Source organism: Fistularia commersonii, chromosome 27 (assembly GCF_037954325.1).
Source record: "Fistularia commersonii isolate RoL2024-O1a breed Wild chromosome 27, RoL_Fcom_v1.0, whole genome shotgun sequence".
In the NCBI taxonomy this organism is placed as follows: Eukaryota; Metazoa; Chordata; class Actinopteri; order Syngnathiformes; family Fistulariidae; genus Fistularia; species Fistularia commersonii.
In genome coordinates, this window is record NC_141310.1 from 9,278,828 (window position 1) to 9,292,550 (window position 13,723).

General features: G+C 41.7%; 1 protein-coding gene across 2 annotated transcripts in view; it reads right to left on the reverse strand.

Annotated features, from left to right (window-relative positions):
• atosa (atos homolog A) overlaps positions 1-13,723 on the reverse strand; it is a 30,534-nt gene that overhangs the window by 3,321 nt on the left and 13,490 nt on the right. Inside the window, exons 2-8 of one of the 2 annotated variants that reach the window (XM_086174554.1) lie at positions 8,356-8,457; positions 7,029-7,213; positions 5,531-5,727; positions 4,616-4,741; positions 2,649-4,497; positions 2,379-2,507; positions 829-917 (exon numbers count right to left, since the gene is read on the reverse strand). In XM_086174554.1, coding sequence (XP_086030680.1) covers positions 829-917; positions 2,379-2,507; positions 2,649-4,497; positions 4,616-4,741; positions 5,531-5,727; positions 7,029-7,213; positions 8,356-8,457 — 2,677 coding nt within the window. The remainder of the gene's footprint in view (positions 1-828; positions 918-2,378; positions 2,508-2,648; positions 4,498-4,615; positions 4,742-5,530; positions 5,728-7,028; positions 7,214-8,355; positions 8,458-13,723) is intronic. The other variant, XM_086174555.1, reaches the window with a different exon arrangement.

A 13,723-nucleotide genomic window follows, 5' to 3' on the forward strand; every position in this document is an offset into this window, starting at 1 on the left:
CTCGATAAGATTGGTGAGAGGTAATTTGGTTCCAATAACAAAGAGGTATTTTGATCGAATGAGGCAAAAAAAGGGAAAATACTTCATTACTGCATTTTTAAACCAATTTCACTGACCAAATGTAAAAAAAGGAAAAAAGTCAGTCTTGCCTGTAACTTAAAAAACACCTTAGTTAAAAGTGACCCTGTGCTGACACCCATATCCTGGCCTTACAACAAGCTCTTTACAGTTCAGTGCTGTCTGCCATTTTGAGCTGAATGGGTGTTATTCTTGAAATACTCACAGTACAACGGAGTTTCAGTAGGTGGCAAATGAGAGGAACCAACAGTAAAATAAGGCTGCCCTAACCTTACTACTCAAAACAACACTCTTATTGTCTACTCTCTCGTGACAAGAGACAAGGCTTCTATATCAAACCGACTATTCCTGGTTTTTTGTCAGGTTTACAGCCAGTATGCACAACTCAAACAAAAACCTGTAATGATAGCACATTAATAACATGTCCATAGAAACAAACTGCTACATATGGACAGTAAATATGAAAAACAGACTTTTCCAGCTTCTCTGTTTTGACACCGTGTCAGATGAAATGTCGCAGGCTGAGGGTAAAAAAGGTTTTAAATTGCTGAGCAAAGTATGAGTAACTGTATCCAGATGGCACAATAATCCACAAAAGATGTGGGAGGTAATTCTTGCTCCAGAGAAAAATTATCCATCTTTAAGCATGATTAGGACTAGTTTACAAGTGTGAAACTAAACTGACACCATTGCCAATGACATACAACACATAATTACAGCAATAGAGAGCCCAGGTGAGAAAATGTGTACCTTTTCCCAGAGGCCCAAGGCAAACCCTTACAGCCAACCAGAGAGGTGTCCAGGTCAAAATAGCCTGTTTGATTTTTCCTCTTAGGAACCTGCAACAGACACATGGGTCATGATTAAAATGAGACACAGTCACCGTCATGCGCCAGGCCTGGTGAAAACAGATATCACCATCAAGGAGCTCTGACATGAGAAATTTCGAGGAATCATACAGGAAAACTGGGTACAGTCAAGGAAATTAACCACAGTGTGTTTCTAAAAGTACAGAAAAACTATTTTCACATCTGTCAAAATTACCGGTAGGTATGACTATTCTGAACAGTGTGACTCAAAGTGTGTTTGCATGAATGTGTTGTGTTAACAAGTGCGTGAGACTGGGATCCCAGAAGTCTATGTACATTTAGCCTGGGTTTCTTTCTCTGAAAGAGCCAGTGCTGGAGATTAGTTATCCGTCAAATTTAGTAGAAAAGCGACTGTGGGTGATGAGGCACAGATGAATCATGTTCTGTTAAGTATATATTAACCTTGACCAACTACTCAGCTGCCCTGGAGGAACTGAGACATCTGTCTGTTATTTGAGGCTCTTTTAGAGAGGTGAAAGAATATTTTTTTTAAAAATAGTCCCCAAATGTCTTGAAATGTCTTGGCAAGTAGCTTGATATGTTTCACAGAGAAAACTACTTCACTATTTGATGTGGAATTCAGACGAGAGCCTCTCTTTCTGTGTATAAGAGAAATGGGGCTAACAAAAAACAGATACATTACCAAATATTTACAATCTGTACATTGAAAATCTAGCTGAGGGTAAATAGTAAAGCAAATATTGAGCTAGCCAAAATCAAGTGTGGGCAGGTCTTCTAAATGACCTTTAGTATTACTGGATCCGTTGACTCAGATTTGTAATTAGCCAAATATTATGACAATAATTCCTGTTTTGAAGCAACCTTCTCAATTCATCATGTTTTGACGAGCTTGGCAAAACTGCTTCTAAGACATAAGCAATGTCAGGCCTATATATTCTGACGGGACCCCTACTAACATTTAAAAAAAGCTTGATACAATCAAAAATATTGATCATTCATTCATTCATTTGATCATTTCAAAATATGAAAAAGATTGCAACTTTGCAAGAATTTACTCTGATGTTTATGCTGACTTGCCTTAAGTCAAATGAACAGTTCTCAATGCGCGCAGGAATGAAAAACACTGACTAAATAAATTAGGCCTCAGACCCACTGTAATTATCTGTAGACCTTTGCTTAGAATGCCATATTGCTGCATTTGATTTAGTATTTTTACATCTGCTACTTTACTAAATTATCGTACATAAAGCAGCAATTCACATTAGAATGGTGAGCTTCTGCTCCTTATTAATTTTGCTACATCAAGGGCAATATCTCACATCTGTAAAGAATTCTGACCACTTTACTAATAAATTACAAAACAAACTTGGAACATGACTAAAGATTTCCCTAAATTGAACTCCCCTTCTCTCAAGATAATATTTACATGCCACTTTTAATATCAACTGTGTGTATGTGTGTGTTACATACAGGGCTAGAGAGCAGAGGGAGGCCAGTGCAGGGATGGAAGGCCTTGGTCGCTGTAGCATCCAATGAGTGGCGATTCTGCTGTTTCTTCCAGCTGTTGCAGGGACGCAGAGGGGAGGGGCTGTGGGCCCGCTGGATCACAGGGAGGTTCAGATTAGGACTTGAAGTTCATCATCTCAATTATCAATATTCTGAGACATAAGAAGATATCAGAAATACTGCAACAGGGTTACAAACAGACAGACAAACTGGCTGAAATAAGAAGTCCCTTACTAGGACAGAAGGAGAAGGACTTGGGTCTGGACTGGGACTGCTGATGCATCTAGACTCCCTGGGCGCCTGGTTCTCATCCTGGGACAAGGCTGGAACACCAGCCTGCAGCTGAGACTGAGGTTGAGGCTTGCTGTGGATTATGTTACAGTTCATGGTTGAGCTGGAATCACTGCATGTCCAGCTAAAGGTCTGGGAATTTCTCAGTCCATTCTCAAGGACAGGGGAGGTGGAAGGGGTTTCATGGCTGTTGCTTGTCTGGACTATGAGCTTTTCCTGTGTGGGAGTTTGTAAATGTGGACCAGCCGTTGTGTGTATCTGGCCTTTAAATGAAGGTTCTTCAAGTGTAAAATGAGCTCCATTTTGGGCCCGGGGAGAATGGCATTCAGTCCCTGGATCAAATCGGGGCTTGTTTGTGCAAACAGGCGTATGTGTGGCAGCGGTGTGTGTGCCCCTTTGAGGTTCGTGTCTGGGTATGTGGCCATTAGAGTAGCCATTGGTGGCAGTGTGTGATGCATGTGGGACATTTGCCGTGTGTGAGTATGTACGAATGGTGTGTGTGACTGTTGTTGTGTGTGTGTGGTGTACAGGGCTGCCGCTCCGGCTGTGGCTAGGTGAAAGAGAAGGGACAGACAGTCTCTCCTGAATGAGTCTAGTAATGTCTTGTACAGCCTGGGCAATGAGGGAGTTGTCTCTGTCTCGCCCCTTTTCCTTCTCATTCTCTGTTTCTCGCTCCTTCTCTTCAGTTTTCTCCTCACTCCTGTCTCTTGTCTCACCCATTTTCAGCTTCCTACAGGCTGCAGGTTTGGGAGAAGAGCTCTCCCGTTTGTGTAAAGACGAGTCAGTCACAGGTGTGTTGAAAGGTGTGGGCCACACACGCCCTACAGTCTCATAGGGTGGTACCTCTGGCTCTTTGGTCTTACCGGCAGTTGAGTCATCATGATTACTGCCCCACATGGCTTTGGGAGGGTTGTCAGAGGCAAAAAGACCTGGGGGGAGGGGTGGTGCTGTGGGGTCGCAGAAATTAAGCCTCTGTGCGATGCGGGCAATAACTTCTTGTCTCTCCTGCAACAGCGAGCCAATTAAGGGGTTCGTTTCATTTGCGATGGGCCTTGGGGAAGGGCAATGGGACGGTTCAGCCAAGGAGAAGTTCTTCAAAGCTCTCAGGGGTTCAGGGACAACTCCCTTTGACCTGTCATTGGTGTTGGTACCAGACCCATAATCTTCTATTTGTGTAGGCTCAGATGAACCATTGAGGGCAGAGTAGAGCCACTTCCCAGCTTTGCTTGTAGGAAGTGGTGATGGGGAGTGGGAGCGAGAGGGCGTGGGAGAGTTGGGGGTCCTATGAAACAGTGGAGAGCCTTGCCTTTGGGGGATGTTCACTGATGGTAGCTCTCCGTTATGATAAGTGTGGTTTTCACCAGGCTCCTGGCTCTTCTTGCTGAAGGGAGGTGCATTAGCGGTGTGTGGAAGGCTGTTAATAGGGATGTTGTTAATGGGAAGATTAGGGATGGGTAATCCATTGAGAAGAAGGCCAGACATGGAGTTGGAACTCTTGCTGTACATGTTAGAGTTACTGAGAGGGTTGTCTTTGCTAGGGTCCTGGCTCTTTCTGAGGGTGGGCAGGCCACCATGGCTATTGGACATTGGGTTGAGGCTTGGGGTCTTGCTGTAAAGTGGAGGCAGTCCAGTGTGGATGCTGCAGGCCAGGGTGGGGTACGTGGGCTGCCGAGGCAACGACTGAACACGAACCTGCAGTGCAACACTTTGCGATACATTGGGAACAGGGAAAATGTGTTCTGATGGCGGTTGAGAGAACTGCCACACCAAGTCCTCATCAGCAGCACTGATTCTGTTACAAAAGGAGAGTGAGATTCAATAGGCAGGAAAAGGAAAAGGCTGTTCTTAAATATACCCCTCTCATTCAACAGCGTAACATTTCAGTCATGCTAGTGAGGGCTATGTCTGACCTGTACAGGATGTTTCTGGGGACAATGCCATGGGAGGCACTGAGCCAAGCGCTGAGCTGAGAGAAGAAGACATAGGAGCGGATGGCCAACAACAAGGTCTTCTCTTCAATGAAACGGTCACCACTTCTATTTAAAAACACATTTAAAAAGAGGTGGAAATGTGCCAGTGTGTTAGGTTAATGAAAATCCATTCAGGGATGTGTGTTCACAACTATTACACGTGAGTATATAAGTAGGCCATTTTGGGAGGCTAATTAACTGTCTGATTGCCAAAGACTATCTGGGATTCTGTTACTTTATCTGGACCAGTTTCTAACAAAAGGTATACACATACAGTATGCCAGGGCTCCTGCTACATTTTGACACAGTTTCCACACATTTATTTTTTGAACATTGGCTCATACAATGTAACCATATAATGGGAAAAGTATAATGTGAATCAAGTCGTGTGGGACAGCAAGGCAAACATGGGCTACTGATCATTTATAAAACAAGACCAACAAAAGAAAAAAAACAACAAAAAGAGCCTGTTTGAGCCATTACTTTTATACAACATAAAAATGGGGCCCAAAGAAAAGTGGAAACTCGTAACATTTTTAGTCATTGCCCCTGGGTTGCTAGTTGGAAATTTAAAAGGATGATACAAATAAGGCAAGTTTGGATTAAGATAAAAGGTAGATATGGCTGAAATGCTACAATAGTTAATTGGTCATAGAATAAGTTCCCCTCTATAGACAAATATAAATAATTATATTCTATTTGCTGTTATTAGCTGCACAATTTACGTCGGACTTAAAACTACATGTATTTTGTTGAACAGCACATAATACATTGGGAAATTGTTTGAGAACTGATAGTTCAAAAATGCCCTTCTATGAAACTGTAAGATTGTGAGGGTTTATGAGACAGCCTTACTGTCTTGGAACCGGCTGTAACGTCCATCTCTCCAGCAGCAGAGCATCTTGTTTGATAACCGGGTCACTGATGGGGTCACTTGGTGGGCACTCATCACCATAGCAACAGTCAGGAAGGAGCATGACCTCGATCATGATGGGGATGCTGTTCCTCCAAAGAAGGATCACCTCAGAACGGGTTCGCCGGGCCTGCCGACACTTGACATACACACAGACAACCTTTAGTGGTCATTAGTGAATGTCAACACCGGGGTCTTGATATTTAGGGGCCAAGCAGATGGGGCCCCATTGAACATGACCTGTTTCAGTTTATTGTTTCAGTTCACATCTTTCTCCACAATAAAAAAAAAAAAAAAAAACTCCATTGTGTAACTTTACGATATAAAATCTACAATGCGAAGTAGTTTCAGTTGAAGGACCCTCTTCTCTAACATCCATAAGACATACATTTAACAATGAGCTCAAGTTTGCCAGATAAATGTTTCAGCATATGGGTAAAAAAAAAGATAGCAGTGTATCCTATTTTGTCTGATGCTGAGACTGGGGAAAATTAATTGCATTACTGCAGACATGTGACGCTACAGTGGGCTTAAGCTCAAAACAGTAATCGCCATGCTTCTTTGCCTGGGACCGATAATGGAAATTTTCTTTGGTATCAAATACTGTGCAGCCACTCTAGTCCAACAAACTAGAAAAGATTTAAGATACCCAGTGTTTTCCCCTCAGTTTGTTAATTGTTGTTGTTATGCACCAGCTGGAAATAGGGGCCTTGATACTGGTTGGGACAGTGATAAGTTGAGGCAGCTGCTGGCAGTCTTACACAAAACAGCGGGTGATGTGTTGCTTTTTTTGTTCTTTTTTTACCCTTTTTTTCCTTCAAAACAACTCCACACTACACCTACTCCAACAGCTTTGAAATCAGTAGCAAGCCTGGCAGGCTAGTCCTGTGCACTAGTTAGCTTGGGTTTAAGCTTCTTTGCTTGAACAGATTAAACCGTGAGATATGAAATGACTTGTAAGTAGTTTGTTAATGAGGTTTCTGTTGTTGTTTCATCATATTTTAATTTGAACTTCTGTGTAGGAGTTAATGGTTCATTCCTGTCTTCTTCATTGACTGTGACAATCCAAGCCAACCAACAGTATTTTCTGCTGAGCGACTTTTGTGTCATTGTCTGCATTATATTAATTGCTGTGCTGCTTGTGGGCCAGTTTCCAGTTATGGCCATTTAAGCTGAAAAAAAACAGATTCTCTTCCCCTTTATCCCTAAATATAATATTGCTGCAACGAATGCTGCCTTCATGGCCTATATTGTGTCAGGTTCACTGTTGTTTACTGATTTATGTTCATTTTGAAGATAAATATTTAGGATAAGATAACAATAGTTTATTAATCCCATAGGAGAAATTCAGGTGGTGACTGAAATCTTTTACTTCACTTGCTTTTTTTATTTGACTTGGTTTTTATTGTCTGCTTAGATAGATGTTTGCATATATCCTACCTGGGGGAGTTTGTCACTGCATTCATGCTTGTGAAGAGGTGGCATAGCCGACTGGGCTGGTGGACAATGCAGCCCCTCGGTTCTGCCTTTCACAGAATATTCTGGTGTCCTTCCTTCTGTAATGAGCAAGGTCAGGAACACCAGGAACTCCTCTGCGTCATACTCAAAAAACTCCTCAGTAGCATCTATATAGGACAGAGAGAAACAGAGAATCAGGAAAAATACAAGATCCTACATCATGCCTAGAGCATCGAAAGAACAACGCGAAATCTACCTGATAAGTAAAATAATTTATGCACAGGTTAGATTAGGTTTAACATAGCTCATTTTGTTGATTCAGCTCTGCCTGAAAAGGCTTATAGAGAGATGGTGTAATAAAGGGAAAGCTGTGGATACCTAAGCTGTTTCACTTTGTCTGCTTTAAATATATTTAGATTTTTTATGTTCCCTAAGCAGAAGGTGAAAGGACTCCTGCTAACTCACTTATCAGTACACACGCACGCACACAAAACATAAAAATCACAGTGATGCCACTCCCCAGCACTGATGCTCCAACAAACATGTCAAGCAGCAGGTTGGGCTGGCCGGACATAGAGGGAGAAGAGTACTGACGAGGAATTCCAAAGAAGTCGTTGTTCATGCTGAGGCACCGTCATGGTCTGATATTTACAAAACAATGGCAGCCACTTGCTATTGTTGCATTTTTCACTGAGCCAAAAAGTCATCACTTATTAGAGAAAAAAAGGGGCAGGATGTAGAACATAAACTGGTCCACTGCCACAACCGAATTAAATCCTTTGGGTGTTGAAGGTAAGGCTTAGGTAAAAAAGCTGGGTATTTTTAGAGGGTGGTTGAAGAGCTTCTCTTAGCTCTGCATCTCTTTTGCTCCACTACAGTAAACTCAAGAGTCCCGCAGGAGGTCAGCTGATACACAGCAGCTCTGAGAATTGCAGCTTCTGTTTTCTAACACTGACACAAACAAGGAATCTTACAGACTGCCTACATATAACTTTTTCTTGCTTATAAGTAAAAATAACTTTAGATTCAACCCTGTGCACTACTGCTACACCTTTTAAAAGTAGATTTAAAAAAAAAAAAAAGGCATGGATATATTTCCTATGTTTTTATTGGTTTGTTTTTTCATTTTGAGGATGTGAAGTCCTCATAAGACCAGCAGCACTGGCTGGAAACCTCAGCTGATTCTGCAGACGTGTGTTCTACAATATGCGCTTCTGTGATATGTGTGTGCGCGCGTGCGCTAATGTGTGTCACAGCCAGCCAGCCAGCCAGTCACACACATTCCTCCAAGGGAACTCCTCCTACATGCCTTTGAGCTGCTGCTGCACGTGGAGAGAGACGTAGTCCAGCATAAAACATGAGGAGGGAGACTGGGGGCCTGTTGGCCAGCTGTAGGCTGAATAAGCACAGACTGAAAGAGGTGGAAGGGGAGAACCAAAGCGGAATATTCAGAGACAATCTCCTTTCTTTATAGACTGGAATCAGAAAGCATGAACAAAGGGAGCAGGACACCAACGATAGCTTAACAAAGCAAATACAGGAACAAAACAGTAATGTATGACTTCAGTCACACACCTTACATCACCACCTATTCAAAGCATGGCTTTGGTTGTGTTCTGGTTTGCGGGCTGTGGTAAACATGATCCAGGCAAAGTAATAATGGCTCCAAGTCCTGGTTAGGATGATCCAGAGATCAGAGGAGATGAGGACAAACAGACATGGATAGGTGTCTCAACATACAAACACACCACATACACCTTCCCCCAAAATCTCTTTCTCTCACACATGCATACACACGCAAACGCGCACGCACGCACCCACGCACCCACGCACACACACTTTCACAATATTAAGGGGCCATTGGGTGACAGACTGCCTCTTCCTCTCTACAGACGGCAAGTACATAAATCATATGGGGAAAGGAAAACCACATGAACATCAATAAATAGACAAACACAAACCCATCAAATACATCCAAACACTCACTCACACACACACACACACACACACACACACACACGCGCGCACACACGCGCGCACACACGCGCGCACACACGCGCGCACACACGCGCGCACTATGTGACAAAGGACTAGTGATGAGGCTTTGGTTAAGGGGCCCAGCTTTCGTATACATAGATGAGATCTGTCATTCTTTAGGGGGTTGAGCATCAATAGAACATTCCTATGAAGCCTACACAAACACATGCACGCACACACACACACAAAGCTGTGTTCAACTTTTCAGCAACAAATGTTTTCTGAAAGGTAGGGCAGCATCCCACTCAAGAACACTGTTTCTTTCTTCACTCTTTTTGAACAACTAAACAACTACTACAAAACTGAAATCAATATAAAACAGACAAGCAGCGAGTGTGTCTATTTGCTCAACTGTTTGTCTGTTGTTGAAGTTTTATGTATATCTGTTATTCTGTTATATGTATTTAGTTTTAGATCTGAGCAAGCAATTTAGGAAGTATTGATGATACATGGAGCACTTACACAGACACAATGTGAAAAACAAAACACAACAGAGCCCTCTATTCCTTATGCGTGTGACTTTTCCCTCAGTGGGTCTTGATGAAGTGAATGTGAATTATGTAACAGATCGGATTTAGATTAAGGTCTCTTATTATTAGACCTGTGACTGCCTGCCACCAAGTGTAGCTGGAGTCCCGCCTACAGATCAGCTGGTTTGGCGGGTGTGCACGCAAGCGTACACACATGAAATTGCACGTGCGCGTGCACACACACACACACTTGTGTCAGCAGATCTGCAGTTATTTGGGATTGAGAAAAAAAGAAGACCTTCAAGAGCAGAGCAGAGGGATGAATCAACACAATATTAAGAGCAAGCAACCTTAGGGACACCCACTGTTGTAGGTGTCATCATTATCTAAGGCCTGTAGGAAGGCAACCCGCTCATATGGTTCAAATACACTATCCAAGACACAATTAAACAAACTAAAATACACTTTTTAAAAATGTGTGAGACAGAATTTTTTATAGACGGAGAGATTTATGAGGAGGTGAGACGCAGCTATACACAAACACCCACACACACACGCACAAAATCTATTAATCCATGCACTATAACCATGAAGCATGAATATTAAAAAAAATATATATTAAGAAGTCCATTTTTGACATTGATATTTACTAATGGATTGATATTAATCACAGTAATTTTAGATTTCTCTCATGCCAATTTTCAGGTAACTGCTGTTAATTTTTATTTTGTTTCATGATTTTTGTTCAGGCTTTTTAAGGAGAATTTGTTATTGCAATTCTGAATAATGACAGAAGAAAGAAAGTGTCGTAATGTAAAAATTAAAATCATGAACCACAATTTGACGAAAAAAATGCACAATGTGAGAACACTCTAGGCCAATATTCAAATCAACATATTCCTTTGATCTATGAAAAAGCTGCTCTTCATCACACACACACACACACACACACACACACACACACACACACACACACACACACACACACACACACACACACACACACACACACACACACACACACACACACACACACACACACACACACACACAATGCTGTTTGCAGTATCCACATGGCAAAACCTGCTCCCATTTTTCCACTGTTCAGCTCACCTGAGGACAGAAGTGCTGAACTCTATATGTGCCATTTGTTTACGATCATGTTTCATTCAGATGAAGTGCAGAGCAGCTGCTGATGTTTCTGTCTAAGCAGTTCGTGTTAGTGCCTGTGTCTGGAAACAAAGGCCAGAGGGAAATGAGACATATAGATCAAAGTCTAAGGGAGAACACTGATGAGCTCGGTTATATTGTCGCTGGACTACTGGTTATCAAAAGCACACACGCACGCACGCAGGCACGCATGCACACTATTAGATAATAAGCTGCCTTTTGGCAATCTCAGAGAAATGAAACACACCACAGAGAAAGGGACATGAGGTCTTCACTGATATTGGAAGAGACAGTGCAGTCTAAAGGGCAGAGAGGAGACAACCATGGTTTCTTAAAAAGGCAGACAGGAAATCAATTATATAATAAATAACATGTGCACTTCACTGTCTCTCATTGCTTTTAAAAACAAGCTGCGGGTCAGTCTGCGGTGCTACAAGCTGAGGTAAGAAAAATTAATAACAGGCATCTATATACATGCATCAGATTAATGGATCAGGTCATCCTGGTGTTTGGTTCATAAATCTAAACAGATCACTGTATTGTAAAAACACTGAGTAATATTCCAACGTCAAAAGATTGGGAAAAAATGGCAAGGATTGTGTGTTGTGATTGTGTTTCAGTTCAAAGGGCAAACACTGCTGGAGTGTCAATGAATAACCAGCCATTATCAAGCTTTCCCCTGTGAGACACTGAGACCCCGGAGGCTATTTTCATTTGATGAACAGTAAGAGGGACGCAGATTGTCACTGATTAGATGGAAGCTTTGTCTGTCTTTTTAATCCAATCAGAAACACCCCTCACTGATTGATGACACCCCCATACCTGTTTTGTAAGTTGCTTTGGATAAAAGCGTCTGCTAAATGCCTGTAATGTAACGTAATGTAAGAGTGAATGTTTACCGTTTGGCTTTGAATCTAGGGTTTAGGGCTCCGAGGACGTAGTTCTTAATTTGGTCTGCTAAATTCAGATTCAGGTCTGTCTTCTTGTAAATAATATTTACAATGAGGTTTTGAAAACCATGCAGGTCATTGTTCTAATTTTATTTGTCTTATGATTGTAAAAATGCAAAGTGAGGCATTATCGTGACAATTCTTCGATGCTAAATCTTCTTACAGCAGCCCTCGATGAGATAAATATAGACACAGCTTGGAAGCTCACGTTTTCTTTTTCTATGCCCCCACCTGCTCTCTCTCTCTCTCTCTCTCTCTCTCTCTCTCTCTCGCTCTCTCTCTCTCTGAATTCAAAGCATAGGTTTCTACAATAAACCATTTAATGACCATGTGTTAATATGTTAAATGCTGGGACCACTCATACTAAAAAAAGATGGTATTGCTATGAATCCCTGAAATCTTACACAAGCACTAGCATAATTGCAGACCTGAAGAGAGTTTTTACATGTATAATTTAAATCCTAAAATGCTGACGGGTCAGCAAAGCTGTGCTTCTTTGGAAATAAGAAAATTATCTCAAAACAGCTGTGAACTGGGGTTTGGGTTCTAATTTTGGAAAGGCACTCTCCTAAGTGATTTCTCTTGTAATGTGAACACGCTGCTTACCTGACACTGTGTTCTGTAAGGCTGACCTATGCAGTGCTTGCAACCCATGTGATGTCTACTTCCCACATTTCCTAATCCTAAAAGTAACCACTGATGCACGACTTCAAAACTGCAAAGGCAGAGCTTCCCTTGGATCTCAACTGGGTCGGTCATTGAGGGCTACCTGATGTGACCACCTGCAGTTCCTCATGACTAAAAACTCTTTCAGATAAACTAGAAACAAAGTATGAAGTGTCAGCAAATAAACTTCCCCTCTGTAGAAAATATATGCAAACGCATTGCTTTGTGCTCAACTGCCAAAACCTGTAGTCTGATTATATTTGGACACCAGCTGGTCTGCAAGGCCAACAACACTCTGCAATCCCTAGATCAGTAGGGTTACTAGAATAATGAGTAGCTTCTTGCTAACTCTCCATGTCCATGAGTGCTTCCCTGACATTGGCTGGACATGCAAATGTTGTCTTGAAGTATGCAAAGAATAATGGTCCAAGTGACGCTACAGAAGCTTCAGCAACATTTGTCTGTAGACATGTTCTATTGTATCCTATCTCAATTTGAGACATATGAAAAAAAAGGGTCCAGAGTTCAAGGTTTGGCGAGCTGTTAAGAAATATTTTACTCCTTCAGTATTTCAAAACAAAATTGAAATGAAACTATTATATCAAACTTCACAATGGTCATCATTTTTCTGATTGATTAAAAAAGAAGCTTGGTCGTTTCCCTCCCTAAACATCTAAAAAAAAAGGTCAACATTCAAAAGCCATTTGAAAAATACTGATTTGAAGCGATACACATTGTGTTACAAATATTGAGTTTACATTCATAAGCATCTCAAATTTTGATCAAATTTCAAGATCATGTCCTAGGAGAACTCCACTGACTGGGCATGTGTCTGTCCATGACTGTTGATTGTGAAATTCAGGATCAAGAGTATGGTTTATATCCTTACTGTCTTACAGAGGCAGCAATGGTTTTATTTGGTATATCTCAAACAAACACATTGACTGGCCAAGGTTTACAGAAAGAATCCTGAATGTTAATGTGTAACAACTGCTTGTTGGAATAGAAGGATGTTTCTTCCTCAAGCCCAAATCAACTCAATAACATAAAGCCTGACTGACAAGCTATGGCTCCTGATAGTACCAGGTGACAAGTTCATTGTTACACAGGAGGGATTGTTGAAACAGAACTCCTTTTTCTTTACAATACTATGTTGCAGATAAACAAACCACTCAGCCATTAAATGCTCCTTTGGGAGTGTTTTCAATATTGCTGCATACATTTCCTCTGCTAACACAAATGGCATCGTGGCTCCAGACACAATTCTCTGAGCAGCACTGTAGCGAGTCACAACAGCTTAGCCTTTTCAAGTTCCAACATAAAGAAGCCCTGCCGCAAAATAAAAGAGATGCCTGGCCTCAAACATTTCTCAACTGGCTCACTG